The sequence below is a fragment of the Pezoporus occidentalis genome, unplaced genomic scaffold (assembly GCF_034315485.1).
Source record: "Pezoporus occidentalis ecotype Australia unplaced genomic scaffold, CSIRO_AGI_Poc_V1 ctg135, whole genome shotgun sequence".
Lineage (NCBI taxonomy): Eukaryota > Metazoa > Chordata > Aves > Psittaciformes > Psittacidae > Pezoporus > Pezoporus occidentalis.
In genome coordinates, this window is record NW_026913157.1 from 3,114,382 (window position 1) to 3,137,706 (window position 23,325).

General features: G+C 39.8%; 1 protein-coding gene across 3 annotated transcripts in view; it reads left to right on the forward strand.

The window, feature by feature from the left end:
• The window catches only part of SMPD3 (sphingomyelin phosphodiesterase 3), a 106,448-nt gene that overhangs the window by 67,531 nt on the left and 15,592 nt on the right, over window positions 1-23,325 (forward strand). For all 3 annotated transcript variants that reach the window (XM_062609156.1, XM_062609155.1, XM_062609157.1), the window contains exons 2-3: window positions 4,715-6,342; window positions 17,823-17,898. In XM_062609156.1, coding sequence (XP_062465140.1) covers window positions 5,005-6,342; window positions 17,823-17,898 — 1,414 coding nt within the window. In that variant the 5' untranslated portion in view covers window positions 4,715-5,004. The remainder of the gene's footprint in view (window positions 1-4,714; window positions 6,343-17,822; window positions 17,899-23,325) is intronic.

The following is a 23,325-nucleotide window of genomic DNA, read 5'->3' on the forward strand; positions in this document are numbered from 1 at the left end:
GATCCTGCCCCTGTACTCTGCTCTTGTGAGACCTCACTTGGGGTATTGTGTGCAGTTCTGGTGTCCTCAAAATAAAAAGGACATGGAACTGTTGAAACAAGTCCAGAGGAGGGCTGTGAGGATGATCAGGGGACTGGAGCACCTCCCATATGAAGACAGGCTGAGAAAGTTGGGGTTGTTCAGCCTGGAGAAGAGAAGGCTGCGTGGAGACCTCATAGCAGCCTTCCAGTATTTGATGGGGGCCTACAAGGATGCTGGAGAGGTACTCTTCACTAGGGACTGTAGTGATAGGACAAGGGGTTAAAATTTAAACAGGGGAAGTTTAGACTGGGTATAAGGAAGAAGTTCTTTACTGTCAGGGTGGTGAGGCACTGGAACAGGTTGCCCAGGGAAGTTGTGAATACTCCATCCCTGACAGTGTTTAAGGCCAGGTTAGACAAAGCCTTGGGTGGCGTGGTTTAGTGTGAGGTGTCCCTGCCCATGGCAGGGGGGTTGGAACTAGATGATCTTAAGGTCCTTTCCAACCCCAAATATTCTATGATTCTGTGATTCCAAAATAATAAAACCAACTAAACCCAACTGCAGTTTATGTGCTTGTAGCATACAAAAATATCTGTTTCATTGCAATATCTTAAATTCTCCCTTAATCTCTCAAAACCCTATGAATAAAACATTGGATTACCAAGTAAAACCCTTCATCACAAGGAAGTAGGCACTTTAGCTTTAGCCTCCATCTAAACCATTGCATTAGAGTAGACATTACTGACGTCGTGTTTTCCAAGTTGCAGTTGACTCACGTGGTGCCTTTCCTCACTCTTTAAGATCTTGCTGAGATAAAACGTGTCTCGTGACTCTCTTAGTTCTCTCTTTTTGGGTGGCTTTGAGGCACTAGCATGCATATGGGATGTAGCTAAGAGACTACAGTAGGGAGCTTAGGTCATGTTCTTGTAAATGCTGGTGAGTCCATAACAGAACTGTGGTAAATTGTGCGGTTTCCTTCATCTACAGGATTAATAACATAGGATAATATTATAGTTACGAAGAGTGTTTTTAATTAGGGCCTTGATGTGCCAATGTTTTCTGTGTGTAATATGCAGAAACTTAAAGGATATGTAGCTCGTGATTCCCTCCTCTCTTTTCTCCAGCTATCATATTAAAACTTGCTGTTCTGTCCATTAGCTGTGACAATTCTATTAGAATTCATAGAATAAAGTGGATAGAATGCACTCCCCACTTCAGCTGGCACATCGTCAAAAACTGTCCAGCAAATTTCTGAATTTCAAAGGTACTATCCCTATTTAAAGCAGAGGAAGTATAGAAGTTACCAGTACAGCCTTGAACCATCATTCAGCCCTCAGTGTTTACAAAGAATTACATGCTTGCTGTATGTTGTTAAAACAGACCCCAGTTTGAACCAATTTGCTTTATGACACTGGTTGTGGTATCTTATCTTGTGAAAGGATTGCTGATTGCATTCATTTTTCTTCCTTTTTTACTAATACAATAGCTTGTTGGATCTGCAGTGAGCATAAATTCCTATAATTTAGTATGTTCCTGTAATCTGGATAATTGCTTTTGTGAAGCTACTTTAGTTGAGCATTGTATTGTTTGCTGGACAGCAGTTTATCTTGTAATTATTGATGCTGCAGTCCATAACAGAACCAGCATGAGTTATGTTGGATTGATTATCTTTCTATACTTTGTCACATCATTGAGCAAGCATTGACTACTATATTTACAAAACTGTCACTTGCTGTCACATTTTCCTAGGACTTGTAACACCCTGTCATCATATACTTAAGAAATACTTATCTCTAGAAGACCTAATTAGATGAATTATTACAGATCCATTATAGTTCTGCATTTTTTTCTAGTGTGTTATTTTAAAATAGTAAAAGTTAAATTGATCTTCCAGTCTACAAGTGCAGATTTCACCAGAGTGGTGGTTAGACTGAAAGCTGGAATACAGTGTTTGCAGTCTGTTCCTGCTTCACTTACCCAAACCACAGTGTTCTGTTCACCCCTAGCACTGTTGGCACCCATGAACTGTTCTGGTCTGTTGATCAATTTTGTGACTAGGCAGGGCTTTTATAATGCATTTTAAGCTCCCAACAGAACAGAATAAGTTCTTTACAATTTTTTCGTTTCTAATGATAATTACGTAATTGGACAGGTTTTAAGTTGTTGGCTGGGTTGTTGGTTTTTTTTATTTTTTTTATCTGATATGTAGACGCTAAAGTCTCTTTTGAGCATTCTTACTAAAAAAATCATAAAAAGCATTTAGAAAAACAAATCTGCTAGGCTTCTCTCTATTACCAGCATCCCCAAATGCCTTTGGCAATGAGTAAATGCCAAGCATTTGTTATTTGGCACTTGACGAGTCACTCATTTCTTTAAACTCAAACATGTTGCGTGAGGTTGTGAAAGTTATGCTAAGCTAATAATTAAAAACCACAAAAAATCCACCCTCCCTTGATCCAGTCGTTCTGATTTCCATCTAAATATTAACATCAGGGCAAAAATACACAGGACCTTATATCCCATTAAAAGTATTAGGGGTGTTATCCTGACACTGGAAAGGTCGTTGCGTGTGGATGCAGTAACACAGCTTGGTGGTCAGGTTTTGTCCATCTTTTCCTGATATCAGTATATGTATGATATTGCTGTCTTGGAAGATGCTACATCAGATCTCTGAGATGCAGCTTTCCTTACATGCCCAGGACTCATGCAAGTTAAAAGCATCTTTCTGTTGGGGAGCTGCCATCCTTTCTGACGCATCTGTTTGCTGACTTTCCCTCTCTCTAGTATTTGATACCAACTGTTTGGTTTTGCTTTTGAAGGTCTGCATAATCTTGTCTCCACCCAACCTGATTTTTCTTATTCTGTTTCAGAATTTCATTCCTATCCCCAGTCAGGTTTTGTTATGAGCCTCTGTCACCACCTTAGTAGATTTTTCAGACTAACGCTTGCCCAGAGGTTGCTTTCCTCTTCTGGGAAGAAATATCTGTAAAACTATCTCATCCTCATTTGTTCCTGTATTAAAATTCTTCCTTGCCATGGTGCCTACCAAAAATAGATGGCTGCAAATCTGGTGTGCTGTGACTACTCTTAGTCCCGCTGATCAGGAATCTAGACTGAGGAGAGAATTTTCTTATTGTTAATAAGCAACAAATGGGTGTGGTAAGAATAGAGCTGCTTAAGCGATGTATTCTAATGCCTTCCTTACTGCTTCTGACTTTTACAGTATTCAATGTGTCACAGTCTGGTATTGCATGTGTACCACATCTAGAAATATGCTGACAGTAGGAACATTAATCAGTTGCAAGTGCTGTTGGAAGAAGCAGAAGTCTTAAAGGTGAGAGAAAACTGAAAAATTCCATTTTTCTTCTGATTCTCAGGTGCATTTCTCTGTAAAACAGTATTTCTCTCCTATGCCTCATGTCACTGTTTTATTTACTGTTAGATAGAAACAGAAATGCCCTTCTGTCTCTGAGTGCCCTGCAGAATGTTTTAAGGGAATAGTAGTTTGATATGTACTTTAAGTTTGTCTTCTTGAGGGCCCCAAACTTTAATTGAACTTGTGCTAATAAATACATGCATATGTAAATTTAATCTCTCCAAGATGTCAAAACTAAAGATAGGTTTTGAAGCATGGTCCGGTGTACTTTTACTTACTTGGTGAATGGTTAATCATGGCAATTTCTAAATACGTCAGGTCATGATTTCCCAACTGTTAAAACAACTTTTGAAAGACATCATATGTCTTCATAGGGAAGATACGAAACTGTTTTTCTGATTTGATATATTCAATTAATATTGTTTCCTTCAAAGATGAAAAATGGAATTTAAAACCAATAATGCTAATTATGATTAATTTATATTTTGCTTTAGTGTGTGTAAAAAATGTGTAATAGGAGATCATAGGGTAAGGTGTCCCTGCCCATGGCAGAAAGGTTGGAACCAGATGATCTTAAGGTCCTTTCCAACTCAAACCATTCTATGATTCTATGATCATATCAGGAGTTTTTGTGGGCTGTAGCTGAATGAAATTGGACTGCAGCTTGAAATAGGTAACGAGTATCAAATATTTAAATATTAATGAGAAGTAGTTTGACTTACTGTTTTCAGTAAACTGAAAAATAAAAATTTGAAACCATATTTAATCATATGAAGAGTATTTAAAGTGATTTAGATCAGCCAGTTTTGTTTAAAAGTGCAGCAACACAAATTATATTTTATAGCAAACAAATGGGTTTTGCTCTTAAATACAAGGTGCCTTCTGGCAATTCAAGCAAATTAACTTCAGTGATAGAATACAAGATATAACAGTTTTCTAGAGCAGCCTAGAGATAACTCCTAACCACCCTTTGCAAAGGTTCTGAAAACAGCTAATATAAATAAACAGAAATATTAGTGGAAATGGATTATAAAATAAACTCCAAATTATATTTCTTGATGAAAGGCCTAAAATTCATAATAGAAATGTGTTTTGTGACATCACTAGTGATGGGCATTAATGGTCAATGTACTGATTTCATTTGCAGAAATACCAGTCCTCTGTGGTTGGACTTGCCCTAGATCCCTACTCCAATCAAAACCACCAAATCAAACCAAAAATAGAGCAATATTTTAGACTATAAGGCAAGAATGATAAGAAGAAATCTTTAAAATTTCAGTAACTGTTACGTACGTTTTGTCTCTCTTGTTCTTACAGATTTCCTTTTTGCCTCCAGAGTGTTCCATTATGGCAGCTTCCAGTGAACAATGACATCCTCTGACAAACCTAGATGCCAAAAAGCTGGATGGAAACAGTGGCCTTGTTTCATTTTTACTTCAACACAGTGAAATGGTGCTCTTAAAGTTTTGCTACTGACTCCCACTGGAAAAAAAAAAACAACTCCTGACTGGACCTTTTTCCCCAAAACCTCTCCCAGTGTTCTTACGGATGCTTGACCTAGTGACATCATGTAGTAGGCCCTGAAGTGTTGTCATAATTAAGTTGCAATGGTTTTATACACTTCCCCATTTCCCAACAGCTTTCTGTCAGTTCTGCATTCTTTTTCCTGGGGCCTAATTTTCCCATGTTACTGGTTAGCAGATAGACTTGTGGCCTCTTTTGTTCCAACCACCTATGAAAAACGTCAAAGAGCGGATGATCCATGCTATTTTCATGCCCTCTGCATCATTATTACCACTCCCATCTACTTGGCACTGTTAGTAGCCTCTCTTCCTTTTGCTCTGATTGGCTTTATGTTATGGTCCCCACTCCAGTCAGTCAGAAGGCCGTATATCTACTCCAGACTAGAAGACAGGAACCATGCCAATGGAGCCACACTGCTTACTGAATGGAAGGCTGCGGGGAGCGGGAAGAGCTTCTGCTTTGGCAGTGCTAATGTTTGCCTGCTGCCAGATTCTCTGGCAAGATTTAATAATGTTTTCAATACACAGGCTAGGGCTAAAGAGATTGGCCGGAGGATCCGAAATGGGGCAAGCAGACCACAGATCAAAATATACATAGATTCTCCTACCAACACCTCCATCAGTGCAGCAAGTTTTAGCAGCTTGGTGTCCCCCCAGGGTGGAGATAGCACTAATCATACGTTTAATCCTGGCATGAAAAGGACAACATCAATGGAGTATAAAGGAGATAATTCTGGCTCAAACAATGGTGAGGATAGTAGAGAAGATAAGGACAGAACCAGAGAGCCAAATGAGGGAGAAGAAAAGTCTTGCATTGTCCGCATAAATGGAGAGGATAATGGCCACATGTCAGATACAGACACAGATGCTGTCAATGGCCAGGCTCATGCCAGCGGCCCAGCAGAGCCCTTGCTGGAAGGTGATGCAGAGATCTCAGAAACACCTAACCACAAACAGAAGGAAGGAGATTCTGGCAGTTTAGACAGCTGCTCTGCCTCGCGAGAGTCCTTAGTTAAAGTTCGTGTTGGGGATGGTACAGTGGACCAAAGCACTGTTAACAACAAGCTCCTCTACAAAGCTTCAATCATGAAGAAGACTTCAGTGCGGAAAAAGAAACATACAGATGAGACCTTTGATCATGAGATCTCTGCTTTCTTCCCTGCCAACTTGGACTTTCTGTGTTTGCAGGAAGTGTTTGACAAAAGAGCTGCAGAGAAATTGAAAGAGCAGCTTCATCACTATTTTGAATACATTGTCTATGATGTTGGGGTCTACAGTTGCCACAGCTGCTGTAGCTTTAAGTTTGTGAACAGTGGTCTACTTTTTGCCAGCCGCTATCCTGTTATGGATGCTGCCTATCACTGTTACCCCAATGGAAGAGGGACAGACTCCTTGGCTTCCAAGGGAGCCTTGTTTCTCAAGGTAAGAGCCTTTTTTAAATACTGACCCTGTTTATGGGACAAGTTATAAAGTTACGTTGTTTTCTCTCAGTCATTTCTATTAGAGTTCGAAGAGGCACTGTTCAGATCTAGATTACCTGGTATAATTTATATAATAGGTTTTATGGCCTAGATGCTGTGCTGAAGTGATGGATGTGTGCATGAAATAATGAGGGACTTTTGGAGGTAGAACTTGAGTATCATTTCAATTGTCAAAATTTTGAAGTAGTTTTCATGTAATTTTAGTCTCTTTTTTTTACAGAATCCTCTTTAATAAAATGCACAAATTCTAAGCCTTATAACACCGGTATTGAACAATGCGTATTATTACTGTTGGAAACCAGCTTACGCATGTTATATGTTTATGTGAAAACCAAAAGACAATTGAAAGTCCAAATGCCAATAGTCTAAAACTGAAAGAATTACAGTGAAATGTATGGCTATTCCTCTTTCTTGGTTGTGAAAGAATTGTTAAGGAGAGATACAAAGAAGAGTAAATGAGACAAAAAATGCAACAGTCTCATAGAATACTGGTTTTCATATTTCGTGATTTTTATCACAGTTTGAAATGGGTTTCACTAACTAAAACCAGCTATTTTTTTTTTTTTCCTACTGCTAGCAAAATATATCAGGTGCTCCCACTGTATGTACTTTCTGGAGTATATGCTGATGAGTTCTCAACAAAAGCTATCAACAGCCATTCAGAATATGGATTGTTAATAAGGATCAGGGGGGTCTGTACCCACATTGTTTGTAATACGTAAAGAAGGCAAAACCTGTTGGTATTGTGGCTTGCATAAAGAAAGCAAATATTAGAATCAGCAGTCTGATGATAGTTTGGTATTTCATTTACATTTGACATATACAAAAGCCTATCCATATCTGAATATAAATTTCCAAAAATTGGGTCTAAGCTTTTTATACTGTACTTTGACATGCTGTTTATAAAACAGCTGAAGTTTGGTTTTTTTATCATAAAAGGCAAAATCTGAAGATACATGTTGTGCACTGTAAACATTACCAGGGTCACATGGGCTGCCCTTCAACATATGCATTTATTAGGGATTAAGAGATTAAAACCAATCTGCTTTCAGCTGCCCATTGCTGAGTCACTGTTTTGCTCCGCTGCCAGGCAGACTGCAGTGTTTCCATTTCTCTTGTAGGAAATTAAGCCTCTTTTCAAAATTCCACTGGGATGGTGAGCTTAATTATGGATTTGAGTTGTTAAATAATGTTACCGTTGAGGAGGGAATAGGGACCAATTATTATGAAGATTTGAAGACAATTACATTCTTTTAAATATGACAGAATTCTGGCCCTGTTGAAAGTCCATTTTTCCACATCTGTGTCATTCTGGCATTCTGTACTTTATACCTAAAATATTTTTTCTGAGTTAAGTTTGTTCTGATATGAAATGCCTTTGTCTTAATTGTACAGTAAGTGATCATTGGTCATTTCTTTCACACACACACAAAGTAGGAATTACCTATTAAATTTTAGCTTTGAAACAAAATAGGTTTAAAGGTTTTCTCGATGTAGTGCTTAATGAACAGCTGAGGATATGTGGGTTCCGGAGACAAATGCTACATTAAGGCCAGGTTTGTTTTTTCAAGCCGGTGAGAAGCAATCCATTAACTACAGAAGTCTCCAGGTCTTACACTGGGATAACAGCAAGCCAGCAAAGTGTATCCTAACTGTGGCTGAAGGTGTTCTAGCCCTTCCAAATGAGCAGCTTCTATTAGTGCTTTTAGACACCTCTTTAGATTTTGTATGTATCTAACTCATGTAATCCAGTCCTACATCTGAGTTCATCTCAGTATGGTTTCAAAGATAGTAAGAGAGCCTTGCAGAGCAGGAGTCTCCCAATTGTTTTCCATTCAGAAGTGGTGTAGAGTTAGGCCTCTGCCCTGTGCAAACTCCATGTGGAAAGCATAGCGTTCCCTTTCCTGAAGTAGCAGAGACATCAGTTGAGCTTTGTTTTGGAAGTGTGCTTACGAAGCTGCTCCCCTTGCACATGTTCCATCCCTGTGTAAAGTTCCATCTCTTGCTGTTTATGTTGTTCAAAAAAGTAAGAGTGAGGGGAGAAGGCGTGCATATTATGAAAATATGGATAAAATCACTTAATGTTTCCACTCACTGGGAGGACGAAGCCTGTATTCAAATCTTTCTGAACCTCAGGAAAGACCTAACATCCAGACTCAGAAGAATATTCATAGAAAGAAACTGGCACTCATTAAAGAGTATGGTTTGTCTCCTTACTACAAATATAACTGATAAGGAGATGAATTAAAGGTCTCGGAACAAAACATTTAATGAAAGTTGCATTATTTTGAACAAAAAGGCAAAACTGTTTGCAGGAGTTGTGTCACAGAACAGATCCCTACTGCCAAGGTACAATGGTTTCACACATTTTTTCCTTTCAGAATAGGTTCAGTTTCCAGTGAAGAGGAAATTATTTTTCCATTGCCTCCCTCTTCTCTGCCCTGCCTTCACCATCTAGATTGTTAAGTTCAGGTGGAGATTTGGAAGTATTTGAGAGATTTGCTTAGTCGTACAGAGTTATTTTACCCAAGAGACTTCCAGAGCTCAAGGATTATAATTAGTAGCAGTAATAATAATCAGCTCTTGTGTACAGCTATTAAGAAGGACATAGAGCTGTTGGAGCAAGTCTAAAGGAGGCCACAAGGATGATCAGGGGCAGGAGCACCTCCTGTATGAAGACAGGATGAGAAAGTTTGGCCTGTTCAGCCTGGAGAAGAGAAGGCTGTGTGGAGACCTCATAGCAGGCTTCCAGTATCTGAAGGGGGCCTACAAAGATGTCGGAGGGGGACTCTTTGTTAGGGACTGTAGTGATAGGAAAAGGGGTGATGGGTTTAAACTTAAACAGGGGATGTTCAGGTTAGATAGAAGGAAGAAGCTGTGAGTAGCTATTGTGTAAAGGCCATTTTTCTGCATAAATGGAGGACTAAGCTACATTCAGCACTTTGATCTCTTCAGACTCCAGCAATGTTTCTGTTGCCAATCTGAGGGTCTAATTCAGATTTAGAGGGACACAATCACATTAAAAACAGATTCTAAGAAGGGGGGAAATGTCACTTGCACCTAAGTGATATTTTCATGTCTGAAATGTTAAACCACTGTTAGAAGTTGCTGCTGAACCCTCAGAGGAGGAGTTACCAGATGCATAAATCAGCCAATCCATTTTCATACTTTGGCAGCCTGGGCCCTTGGGAGACTCTGGTGTGGCTCTGTTCTAGCTTTGCATGTCACATTAATTTAAAATGCTCTACAAAAAGAGCCCTTGATTCTGCTATGTAGAGTTTATAACTCCAGTTGTCTCTTGCTGCTGCTCTGCTATAGAAGAGAGGATGGAAGTGGGACTGACGCATGCTGTCTTGTGCTGGTGATGCCAACTAAGAAGCTGGCTTGTATGTGTCTGTACATAAAGTGATGCAGATTGCAGTGTTCTTGGTTACTCTGCAGCTGTTGGTTTGACACACTCATGATTTTAATACACAGTGGTTTGATGAATTTAAAGGCAGTTTTAAAATATAAGTCCCTTTCAGAAACCGGATGATGACTGTACAGTCAAATCTAGTTTAAAAGGTATCAGTGAGTGCTGAGCAAACAGTGTGTAATGCACCACCTGTTTGTAATTTACCAGGCGGCTTCAAAATGTCAACATTGATGTCTAGATTGAAGGATTAGTGTGTAGCCTTCATCATGCTGTCTTTCAGGGACGTTGTGTAAGAGTTAGGGCAGTAGTGCCATAAAACCAGAAAACATCCTTAACTTGTGAGACTCCTTAACTGAAGAGCTTGTCAGTATTTTTTCAGATGTATCAATCTAATAAAAAATTGATACATCTAATGATACTTTAAAGATTCATCTGGCCAGGGTGCTGGAACATCTAGCTAGGCAAAGTCATGCTTTGCGCACAAAGGTTGGACCAGATGATTCCTGATGTCCCTTCCAACCTGGGATTCTGTCATTCTATGAAAAAAAACTGTCACTTGTGCTGACAAATTCTGCCTCTCTCTTATCATTAAACTGTAATGGCTTTAACATAAACCTGTACCATATGACATGTAAATGCATCCTTGGGGTGGGGAGCCCAGAATGGCTGTTAAGTGAGGAAAAGTTTTGGAATGAGACTGGGATATATGGAAGTATATTGAGTAGATGGCTGTTCTTCCTACCATTCTTAGGAAATTATTCTGGGTTTTGGCATCTGCCAAGAATTTTAGCAAAAATAAGAATTCTTGCTTAAAACAGAATTATGTGAACATAAGACCAAAACCACAGTCTGATGTGCGTCATTTGAACAGCTAGTAGTATTCTAACAAAATCAAAAGGAAAAAATGTCTTGTGGGTTTTCCTAAATTTCTGAAAGAACTTGTGTTTAATTGATATTAATTCTTAAGCTTATTAACAGATTTACTTTTCAAATTCTGTGAAAATTAATGCTGTTCTCAGGGCTCACAGTAATTGTGCAGAAAAAATGCTATTATTCATTGCTTAAAGGAAACCTAGCAACCTTTGCTTTATGTGCAAAGCTCAACTTTGTTTTCAAAAGAGCCGGTCTGGTAGTAGCAGAGGGGAGAAGGAGCAGGAGCTCTGACTGGAAACCTGCTGTGAATCATGGGTTTTACTGTTTGCTGCTCTCAAGGTGCTTGCTTTGAAAGGTAAAATGAGGGTTCCCTGAACCAGTTTCTGTGAGTCTCCTTTTTGATGCTACTGATACAGATGCAGGTTGCTTGGGCAGTTAAGCTACCTTTACTGTCCCATGCCAGCTTGTGTGTGTTGTGGCTGTGAGTGAAGGGGGAGCTTCAGCTCCACACTTGCACAAGATACTAAGGGGAAGTTATTTTACCCAAAGATTATAAAGAAAAGGGGAATGTCTTTTTTCTGACCTCAGTATAAGATCATCCAGCAATTCCAGTGGTTAGATTTTTCTTTCCTTGATCAGTTGTCCAGAATCTACAGTTAACCCAAGATGGATAAAAGAAATGTCTAGTGCTGTTCATGAATTTATTTAGATAACTTTAAAGCTGTGCCATTTCAACCACAAGGGTAACCTAAACATTTCCCACGTTCAGTTTCTGCTATAAAATGTTAATGCAGGAACTGGATAGAGTCCAATGAACTGCCTGAGACCTTTTTTTTTAAAAAAAACCAAGACCTTCCCATGGCACTGTACCATGTTCCTTCACTCGATGTAGTTAATATTATTAATATTAACTCGATGTAGTTAATATTATTAATCAGTCTTTTTCTTCTTCATTAACGGGGACAAATTAAAACTGCTGTGCAGAATGAAATACGGGTTTGAGAGAATTAGATGTGGGCTTCTTCCTCTTCAGAAGAGGAAGAGCCCTTCATTCGTGGTACCAATTTTCAGCCACTTTCCCTCACATACAAGCTTTAAGGAAGCTTTGCCAAATAACTGATTCTCGGAATTCATGGAAAAGTGATTGTTGTTATGTGGGAGACGGGGAAAAATAGGATCCTAAACTAATCAAGTGCAAATGTGGCTACAAAGAGTTTCGGTACACCAAACCAAATTTTAAGCTGACCTCTATAATATTTTAAATTTCTTTATTTAGCACGCCTAAATAGCATACGTATAATAAAAAATTAGTAATTTAACTAATGCATCTTTTTTAGAAGCTGCTTACATATCCCTGAAGGCAAAAGGCACAAGTTGTCAAAGTACCAAAAATAAGATAGACCTTTTACACTAGGTCTAAGCTAACCAGAAGGCTACTACAAAGAACACAAAGTACAGGAATAAAATACATCTTTCTTGGATGTTACCACTAATCCAATTCATCCTGGTGTGTCAGGATGGTTTGAACTGTTAATGGGAGCAGTTTCAGTTTTCCTCGGCATCTTAACGCTAACAGGAGCAAGCTCTCAGGCCCGCAGCTGGGCTGGTTCTTCCAGTTAGCTGCTTGGTGCTGACTCTCAGAAAATTGCTGAAATCGCGATAAATATCCAGGAGGAGCTGATATAATTTGGGAGATTAAGGAAAAGTTGTACTGAAAAGAAAGATAAACTCTGTTTTACAATTCTTTATCTTCTCTTTCTCAGTCTTACTCTTTGCTCACTATAATTGCATATGATGATATTCCCATGGGAGTTGCAATTGGGAAGTACAAGCAGTGTGCTGTCACCAGCACGGTTTGGGACACCAAACCCAGAAGGTCAGAACTGCTAGCATGTGTGGAGGTATTGCTCCTTGTGCATATATTTGCTTGTCTGCAGCAATTCAGTTAAACTTTATGCTTCTGTATTTTTAATGGAGCTTCTCTTGCACTTAACCAGTATTGGCCACATACGGTGAGTAAGTCACATCTACTGTAAAGGCTGTGTCAGTGTTCTTGGCCTGGTGTGTTTCATTTCGAAGGAGCTCAAGGCCCTGTTTAGATGCTGTTCTTTACAAATGCAGCCTTCTGGTGTCTATTTCTAAGGGGAAAGGGTTTCCCCACAGAGCATGCAGGTGCTTTTCAGCCTGGCTAGTTTTCCTTCACAGTATGAACATCTTTAGTTTGGTTCTTGGCATGACCGTAGCTGTTTGCCGTAGAGCTCTATAGGAGGTGTAACCTCTTCACAGGAATAATACAGGAATCAGTATCAGTTCACATTTATTCCAGTGAATAAATGTGGCAAAACTGACACCTTCATGGTCAAGCTGATGAAATGAAGGGGTTTGCTCATTTATAGTCCAAGATGTGATGAAATGGTAACAGCTGCAGCTAGAGTGATTCTCTGCAGCATCCCATCTCTCTGAAGGATTCCCAATGTTGCATTCAGATTATTTACCCTTCCCAGCTTTGGTTTTGTTGGTCACATGTAGGCTGTGGGATAATAAACTCTGTGGAGCTCTTTTTCAAGGAGTACACCAAAATTTGAGCTCTCTTCTGGTTTGCACACCTGGATTTGTTCACCGTGATGGAAGAAGCACTGGCATGTGCTCAGAATTGTTTGTATATGAACCCTTCATATGGGAGAGTACACACTGAAGAAACTCTTTTGTATGTTTTTGAGTGTCTACCTCCTGGTAATGTGAAGCTTCTAGTTACTAAGTTTCTTTCACAACAAACCTTTTGGTTTTGTCTATGTGTAATGGGTTAGTGTTTGAGAATCTAGTTTGATTCTTTGAGTGGGATTTCTCATGTATGGCACAGCGCAAATGTTTAAGCATTAAAAAACATTTCCTTCCAAGTGTAGCTGATCATTTATTAACACAGCAATGACATGTCTGAAGCTGGTTCTTAAGCTGGTATTGAAACACTGCTGGTATTTAGGTAGCTTTCCTGTTTTTTATTGTGAAGTATCTCTTGATGCTTTTCTTGATATACAGATACAACAGAACTGTGTGTAAATATAGAGACATTGGTTATGTCTGCAGCTTTGTATATTTGCTATACATGGTAAACATGAGATGTGCATATTTTTTCCTTTACTTCAGAAAATTTTCATGACAGCAAGTAATGTGATTGCAATTCAAGTTATTTCCTTCACTCTAGCTCTAAAATTTCAACTGTTGCTACTCATTACATTTTTTTCTTCCTGTCAACAAGAATCTTCCTGCTGTAGCCCTGAGGACTTGCTACCTTTCATGAGCATGATGTATTACCTGATACCAGTCTCCTACTCAGTTGACACAGGACAAGTTTTTGATACACGACTGTAGAAATATACACCACTTTGTGCAGTAGAGTACAGCTGATGTGGTCTCTCCAACAGCTTGTACTGAGGTGCTACGGCACAGAGAAAAGCACTTGAGGTTACCCATAAAAGTTCAGAGCTGTCAGGTTTGCGCTTCTTATTTAATTTATAGGGAGGGATCAAATGTAAATATGTAGCAGTAGAAACTGATGCTTTGAATTCCAAATACAACCTAGGAGGCTTTCCCCTTTACAGAGAATAGCTTTTCTCATCTGTAAGGAGCTTTTTATGCCCCCCCAACAGCGAACAAAATGTAACGTTCAGTGCTGTACCAAATCCACTCCTAGCTTCTGAACTTTTGCAAACTTAAATAATCAAACTTAACTTTTCTTAAATGGAATATATTTTGCATATTTCAACATAATATGGAAAAATGTTCATTTGTTTCTGTCAAAGTTGCATAATTGAAACACTTTATTAAACCACAAATATGTTTTATTTTAACTTTTCCTCTAGGTAATATCAGATTTTAACAGGGTAACACATACAACTTTTTCCTCTTGTAATAATTATCCTGTTTTAAAACATAGGCAAGTTGTAAATACATTTAGATATTACCTTTCTGTAAATTTCCATAGAAACAGATGTGCTTCTCTTCTAATCTATGACACAACTAAGATTATACAATGACTTTTAGAAAGTTGTAATTGAAGTAGTTCCTGCAGAAGGGTAATTCAGTAAATGTATTATTGACACATTGCTGCTACTGTCAAACACTTGAGGTGAACTTAAGTCAGGCTTATGGTGAAGGAGCCACTGTGGCTTATCATCTTACACGTATTTTCTTTGCAAATGTGAATTTAGATGTTTTTATTCTGTATTAAGCAGCAGAAATTGTTTGTGATATGACCTGGTTTCATGGAAGTGGAACATTTCTGCCAAATCCCTGTTGCAGACTGACATGAACACTCAGCGTTGCCTTCCTGAAAGACTGCCACGCAGCTGTTTGGGCCAAGTCACCGCAACATAACATACCCTTGGAAATGGAACAGTCTAAAAGTAGCTACACTCTTTGGCCACACAAAGGAATGGTTTTGTGCAGAATTACAGAGCTTGTAATATTCTAGAGGTCAAGTGTTTTTCCTGACTGCACATCCCACAGTTCTTGTCCATCTGTGAAACACCAAATTAGACTGAATAATTACATTTTCCTTACTATTTTACTTCAGATCATATTTAATACACTAGTGCTTCTGCTGTAGCTGGGAATTGACTAAGGCTGCAAAGGTATTTGTTTTCTCTCCTAGCAGTTGTCACAAATATTTGCCTCCATTAAGGTTATACTCAGAAGGACTGTGGTTGGTGGTTTACATCAATAGTACCACTCAAAATAAACAATAAAAACCAACCCAAACCAAAAGTCAAAAACATTGGAGGAAATGTGGGAGTTAAGCTGCTCTGCATATACTTCCACGCTGTTACTTACTTACCTCCTTAATTCTAATTATGTTAGTGTCTTCAGCTCTTGCTTTTGAGTTGTGTGGGTTTTTTTTTAATTAGCAGAGTCCTTAGGAAAGGCCCTCTCCTTTTCGCCACAAGGGGTGTGTAAAGCAGCCCTTGTTTCCAGCAAGTGCAGAGTCCTGGGGCACTGTTCTTCCATGGTGGTAACCCCAAGGGGCATTTGTTGCACTCACCCAGCTGCCTGTAGCTACAGTCAGTCTTTTTTCTAGGCCATTTCTTGTCGTTCTTTGAGAGTGAAAGATCCCAAGACCACTTTAGTATGGATCTGTGCACACAGGGACAGTGCATGCAGTGTATTTATTTGTGCTTAATGCAAATGATGCTGCTGCTATGCATTAATTAGCTGATGAGTATGAGGCCTTTTAAAGACACTCCATTAAGGCTGCACAGGAAATTCTAAAGGCAGTTTGAGCTGACTTTTTTTTCTCAACTGTAGCCTATGTTTGGAAGTTCAGCTTTCAGACTTAAATCTTTTATGCTTTTAGGATACAGACACTGACACTGATTCCATCTGTTGTGGTTAATAACAGGATTACAAACAGCACATTCTTGCTATAAGGCAGGAAACTTTACATGCAGTATTTTCAGTGCGGTTACAGTAGGTGGCACAGAAAGACATACAACACACTTTTCTCTGCAGCAGGAGACACTGCACATTTGTAAACTAGCAGACATTACAATATATAGTTTTCAGAGTTGAAGAGAAAATCTGAGTTACAACATTTGGAAAATATAATTGATACATCTGCCTCCCCTAAATAGTAGAGGTTATAAATTGGTGGTTTCCCACTTTTGCTATTGGAATGGCATATGTTGCAGGAAAAAGCTGGAGAGAACAATCCTTTTAATTCACCTGTGACATTGTAACATATTCACACCGGGGCACCCTGAGGGAGGAAGAAAGAGGTCTGCATAGTGAAGCATCTGTAGTAGTCTCAAGCAGCCATCCAGCAGATCAGGATGTCCTCTGAGTCTCTGCTACACTCTTACAAGTTCAGGAGAATCCTCTGGCTTAGGGGTGGATCCATCAGTGACTGCATGTATTTTCCCTGTCTTGGTTTACCTTCACCTTCCCTGAAGCAGGTGAACTGTATGGCCACAGCAATAACGGCACCATCGATACCCATTTGGAAAGCTGTCTAAATGAGGACTGAACAGGCTGAGGACAGAATACTGCAAGTTGTTTATTACATACTCTGCTAGTTAGAACAAAACCTGAAAGTTTGTTGAGTACAAATAACTTCCAAATTCACTCACTGAAGAGCTGACTTTCCAGTTATAAAATGAATCAGACGGTTCTTGGATAGTTGAAAACCAAGCTGACATAGCTGTGTCTGTATGAAATGGAGCTCTGCTTGTTATTTAGAGGTGTCAGATGAAATCTGAACCAAGCCTTGTGAAGAAGAGTCATCTGTGGTTTTGTTTTCCGAGCCCTGGGTACAGCTTTCCTCAGTGGGCATTTCCTTTAGTAGTCCATGCAGTGTTGCCATGTTAACTAAGAGGGAAACCATATGGTTAAACTAGTTTCTTGCCTCAAACCAAATCTTGATTCTCCAATCACTGGAAATTCTGATTTGCAGCTATGTAAGTCCTGAGCTTCCAAACCCTTCAATAGAGGTAAAAACCTAAATCAGAACTTGGTTCTCATTTGGCTGTGTTTACCAGCAAATATATATTTAAAAGACTGTAGCGCGTGATACAGATGAGGAATCATACTATGTTCCAGCTTCCCTGGAAGCCCTGCTTCTTCTGTGAGTAAGAGCAGCAGCACACATTGTTTTTTCATCTGGTTGACAGACATGGGGGCTGCTGCTGTGCACTGAAGAATGTAAACACTTTGCTGAGATGTAGCAAAAATCCCTAACAACTTTGTAGAAACATGGAAAAAATCCATCAAAATTTAAAACTTGCTGTGGAATGGAGAAAACATGGTCTAAACCCAGTATTTATTTCATGTTTCATCCTTTTCCCCAGCCTCCTTTGGCATATTGCACATTGCACATTTTACATGTGTTGCAGATCAAAATAGAAAGGTTGGTGTGGTGATCAGGAGGGAGGCAACATGCTAGCAGCAGTGGGACCCCAGGAAGCCCCAGTGTGTGTCGCCAGTGGGTTTTCAGGTGTGTGTGTTTTCAAAATGGAGCCAAGATGGAAAGACTGGGGGAAAAAAAGGCCAATACCATGTACAGAGGTTGCACGGCCACAGTAGAAGTGGAGTTGTACGAGCTTTTCCATTAATCACCCTTTTATTTCTTCCTTCCCTCCCAGGTGCAAGTGGGAAGTACACCTCAGGACCAAAGAATTGTGGGATACATTTCCTGCACTCACTTGCAAGCTATTGCAGGTACTGTACTAAATTGCATGTCCTACTAGGCCTGTGGTGGTGTTCTTGTGCAAGGGTAACAAGCATTGCTCCTTCAGTATTTCTGACATGGTGCAGTCTGCACTGCAAATAGCAGTGAAATAGTCAAGCAGGGTAAAAAGTGTATCCCCAAACCTTTCCCTTTTCCCTCTTGGGGTAGTTAAGTATTATAGGAGACAAACAAAAAATATGCCTTGAGAGGTTTCCTTCTTCCCTCTTAACCAAATGCTGTTATTCTAGCATATACATTGCTATCATTACTCAAGGGCATTTAACAGCCCATACTGTGAGTATCAATATACAAACGTTTGTTTGTATATAATCAGGGGATTATTGGAAGGTATAACGGAAGGTATACGGGACAGCAGAAATCAGCAGCTGGCATAAACCCAGATTCTCTGGGTCTTGACCTGTAAATTTCATATATGAATGGCAAGCAGGCTAATACACTCACTGGAAAATTTTCCTGTAAGCAATCCCATTATAACATTTACTACAGCACTCCACAGCTTGCTGTGTGTCCTTTGTTTCATGAAACAGTATTCTAAGGTCATTAAATAAGGTTGTGGTGGAGCCTGTTTCTCATCAACCATCTTTTATGACCTTTTTTTTATGATAGTATCTCAACATTCAGCTCTCATTTAATCTAAATATTCAGAGCAGGGCTGAGGTAGATGAGTGGCCTCATCTCCATTTTACAATCCAAATCCAGAAAGCAAGGGAAAGAAAAATTAATAAAGTCTATAGATAGTAGGGTCATTTTATTCCATTTTTAGTGTTCTGATGCATATGTTTTGAAATTGAGACACTTCTCCATTTGAGCTGTTCATCCCAACACTCATCAATTAAAACTGACAAATATTTGAACAATTTGGAGATGCCTGTGGAAAATTTTCCACGTGTCTCTCCTATCTTTTGTATCAAAACTATCAGTTCTATACTTAGTAGGTGTAGGAGTAAAATAAAAGCTTTATCTCCAAACCTTTACTTTGTGTAAGATTAGATTAGAATGTAATTTAACTAGAGGGGTGATGGATATCCTGACGTTTTCCTTGATTCAACTGCTATTCTTGTGCTCCTGAATGCTGGAGAGCACAACACAGCCCTCTTGGACTACCTAGACAGCAAGTATGCTATGGGCTGAGGCCAGTTAGCAATCTGTTACACGTGGCAGAAGGTTGAGCCGATGTGCCAGAGCATGTTGAGGTTAACCTGGTCAAGCAGCCGGCTCCTTTCCACTTCATCACTTCATTCATTTCTCTGCAGCTTCAGCTGCAGACAGACAGACTTGGGAACAAACTCAGCAGTCCCTGAAGTACATTAGAGAGACTGGGTAGTGGTAAAGAAGAGCCATTAATTTTTTAGCTACATTTTAACAATGTAACATCCTTCTCTGGTTTTCTATTTTAAACTCTGGAATTATGGTAATGTACCATGGGATTGCTGTTGTGGAGCAGAGATTTGTTGCTGTCTCGTTTAGATCATAAACTTCCATTTTCAGTCCTGTTCCTTTTTATTACCTAGTCATGTATTCTCAGTTAGCCTCTGATAACTGCATTGCGAAGTCCCTATAATACTGAAAAGGAAGATGGGGGGAAATGGGGAAGTAGTGTTCTATTTTCAAGGTCAGCCTAAAGCTTTTTCAAGGGTAAAATGCAAACTTCCATTTTCCTTCTTACATTATTGCTTCATATTTTTAGGCTTTCCAGGTTCAAACTACGTTCAAACAGAGCACTCAGTGAGCTAAGAGTATGACTGTCCTTTAATATATCATACTAGTTTATCTAATGAAATGGAAAACTAAAGTTCATGTGTTTGGCAGAGCTGTGCCTTCTGATTTGTATAATCTGATTCATAACATTTCACGAATTTAAAAAATTATCTAAAAACCAGTTCAGCGATGTAGAGATGTGATATCTGTAAAAACAAGCACTGTTTAAAAGGTCAGCCGTTTAAATCATCCAGTCACACATGGTGAGTGCAGTTTGGCTTCCCTTTAGGATACATAAACTTACACTTGACAGTTCTGATATATGTGTGAGTATAAGCTGAAGGGATAAAATTCTTATGGTCAAGGATGAACTACTACTGCTTTTCTCAAGAGATGTGCAGCTCAACTCTGTTCTGAACAATTACTGTGTTTTCAGGCCTAACATTCACCTTTTTCAATAAAACTTCAGAATGAGATGTAGCTTGTCCTCTCAATTCTCTACCCATTACTGAATGCTGCGATGAAGCAGCTCTTCATTTCCACTGTGGAAATAGCTGCATTTCAGTGACAAATGAAGAGATCCTTTAATGAGGCTTAAATGTAATTATTTTCCAAGGGGCTGTTAAGTTTACATGGCTCTTTTGTGTCTTTCAGTTAGTCAGTGACTAATGTTTTGGACAGGTTTTGCTGCCCAGAATCCACCCGCCTCCCTTATAAGTCATGCCTTTCAGACGCCTCACCAAGCCATCGAAAGAGAGCAAGCCTCCAGCTATTCCAGCCCACCTCAGATGATGTAGTGTGCTGGATACTATCTTGTAACCTCATTCATGTCCCTGTTTTGTGGTTAGTGTGAATCTAGTTAGCACCACAGGTACTGGCAACTCTGCTTCTCTAGCACCAGTTTTGGGTTCCACAAGCTTACACACAGCTTAAGCAGAACTCAGATCAGGACTGAGAAAGACCCCTCAGCGTCTGAAATTCTGACTGTGCCACCAGGAGCAGCCTTGGTGCTAAGCAGTGATTCCAGATATGTTTCTAAAATAGCAAAGATGGTATACCTAACCCCTGGAAGCCTGCCCTTACCTCCTTCTCTCAGCTGGGCTAACCATGGCTGTTGTAGGTTGTGTTGCACTTGCAGGAGACCTGACCTAGCTCAAAACTAACCCAGCAGAGTAAGGGGAGTGGGGTTGGGGGGTGGTTGCTGCTTTGTCTTTTTAGGTAGTTTGTTTTTGTTTTCCCAGGCTGTCCTGGATTAAGACTGTTGCAAGGGTAGGGGTCTGCTTAACCTGTCACACAGCCAGGTGTGCCACAGCCTGTCTCATGGCTAAATTGAAGCCTTTGGGTTTGGCTTGGAAACAATTTTTCTTTTGACTAGGCTTTACAGCCTACACTTTACAAGCTCTTTTTGCTCCTCTTCCCCAGCTCCCTGATAGCATATCCCATAGCACTTATCAGTGCTGAGAACTCTGGTTTTAAAAACCTTCACTGGGTGTTTTGATTTCCTCTGCCTAGGCTTGTCAGCTGCTTTGTTCAGCCGCCGCAGTGCTCCTGCTAACATCTTTCAAGAGTAGGACAAAAACAGTCATCTTCAGTGTAATACAGTACCTACCTTCAGTTCTGACTAAAGCCAGGTTTTCACTTAAGCATTTCCAAAGTGAATGGAAAGGGCAAGTACGATTATGCTATAATGAACAAAAGTGAAGTCTTTATTTATGCTGGCTGAGGTTTCCCACACTATGCTTTCATCTTGCCACAATATCTGAAGCTGGAGGGAACTTGCAAAGAGTTTGGAAGTGCTGACTGTAGGAGCCAGTCATAACACAATTATTTGCATTTTTCCAGGCCAGTTACTGAGGACAAGAGTGTAAAGCAATTAGTCCAAATCAGTAGTCTCTGGTTAATCACTGGTGGCAGTCAGTCAGATCAGTGATTCTATCTGAACACTTAATTAGAGCTGAAGGCTGGAGGAAGAAGTTGAATGTTAGTGTTGGGAGTTACTACCAAAGTCTCTTCTGTTAATACCTACTGATGCTATTTCATGTCAGCAACAATTTCTGAAATGTCTGTCTCTCTGGAAGGTCTGGCTTCAGGTTTGGCTTCTCTATTCAGATGTCCAATTAGATATGTTACCTTCATTTCCAAAGATCTTGATTATGGGCACTGTTCTGAGTCTCACTAGTACCTTCTGCCTACAGATACATGCAGTATGTGCTATGCCACTCAGTAATCCGGATAGTGACAGCTTAATATTATCTCAGAAAACAGTTATGTTTGAATCGCAGTAAAGGATCCCATCTTGTGCCATGGAAATGTAACTCACTTCATTGTACCTGCTCCATGTAGTGTACTGGAGTGCAATTACTTCTATGACCTCTAGTGGGGATAGTCAGAGCTGCCAGTCTATCACAAATTCTACAGTTCTAAAGAGAAATGGAAATCATCTGCCTCTAGAGTTCCAAGGCTACTATTTTCCTGTACAACCCTGAGACTCTCTGGTGTGCAGTGCTGCTGCAAAGGCGCAGGATTTTTACCATGCAAGATGTATGTCACCATGTAGGCAATGGCTTTTTAATAACAGCAATGCACATTACCAAACACCTTTTGCAATATTCTCCGAAATGGTTTTGCCTTTTGTTTTTCTCAAGAGTTTTCTGTTTTGGAGAACTCCACCTTTGTGTGTTTCAGTTGAGTGGATTTGCTACATTCTTCACTGTGCTGATCTGTGACAGGTTGCTGCCTGAGGTTTATGCCCATGTGGCAATGGGTGTATTATTTTATCTCTCATCCTAGTGAAGCCATGCTAGATGGGTAACACAGAAAATGCAAAGAAACTTGGGCAGTTCAGGGATGTAAAAGCTTGGTTTAGATGATTGATCAGTTTATATAATGGGGACTTTGTAGGGAGGAAGATGTTACTGCATTCTTGTTAACAAGCACCATGCTTAAAAATTGCGTGATGAGAAAACAAAGGTGGACCAGAAAGAAGTACTGGCCTAAGGAGATGAGACAGGATAGAAAGATTCAGATGCTGCAAAGGAGGACAGTCCATGAAGTTAAGTAAGCTTCACCAGAAATGAGCAAACTGGAACTGTTCAGGTTCAGGAGGAGAAGGATCTTACAGAAGTGTGTCAGTACCTGACAGGAAGGTGAATGGAAGATGGAGGCAGACTCTCCTCAGTGGGGCGCAGAGACAGGATGAGAAGCAGTGAGCAGAAACTGAATTGCCAGAAATGTAATTTTAAAAAAGGATAACGCTTTTTATTGTAAAGTTGACAAAGCACTAGAAAAGGTGACCAGAGGTAATGGAGTTTTCAACCACAGAGGTCCTCAAAGCCTGACTGGCCACAGTCCTGCTGTAGTTGGCCCTGCCTTAGCTAGTGCATGAATCTGTAATTCTGTCTGTATCTTTGGATAGCAGCATGTATGTCAGTCATGCACAACTTTTGTGGTTCATGTCACCTGCTCCAGGCTGTATTTATTCCACGTGACCTATTTTTTGCGCTTTTGTCTACCTACATCTTCACGGTAAGCCTTTCTTGTGCTGGGTAGGAAGGGGGTTTCCCAAGAATACACTGGTCTGGATTTGTGTCAAGCTGTGTGGTTAGGGTATGTGTGAACGTGAGGTACAGGTAACCAGAAACTGTGTTAAGGAACAGATCCACTTGTACCTCCCTTTATATTACAGCTCAACCTGTAAA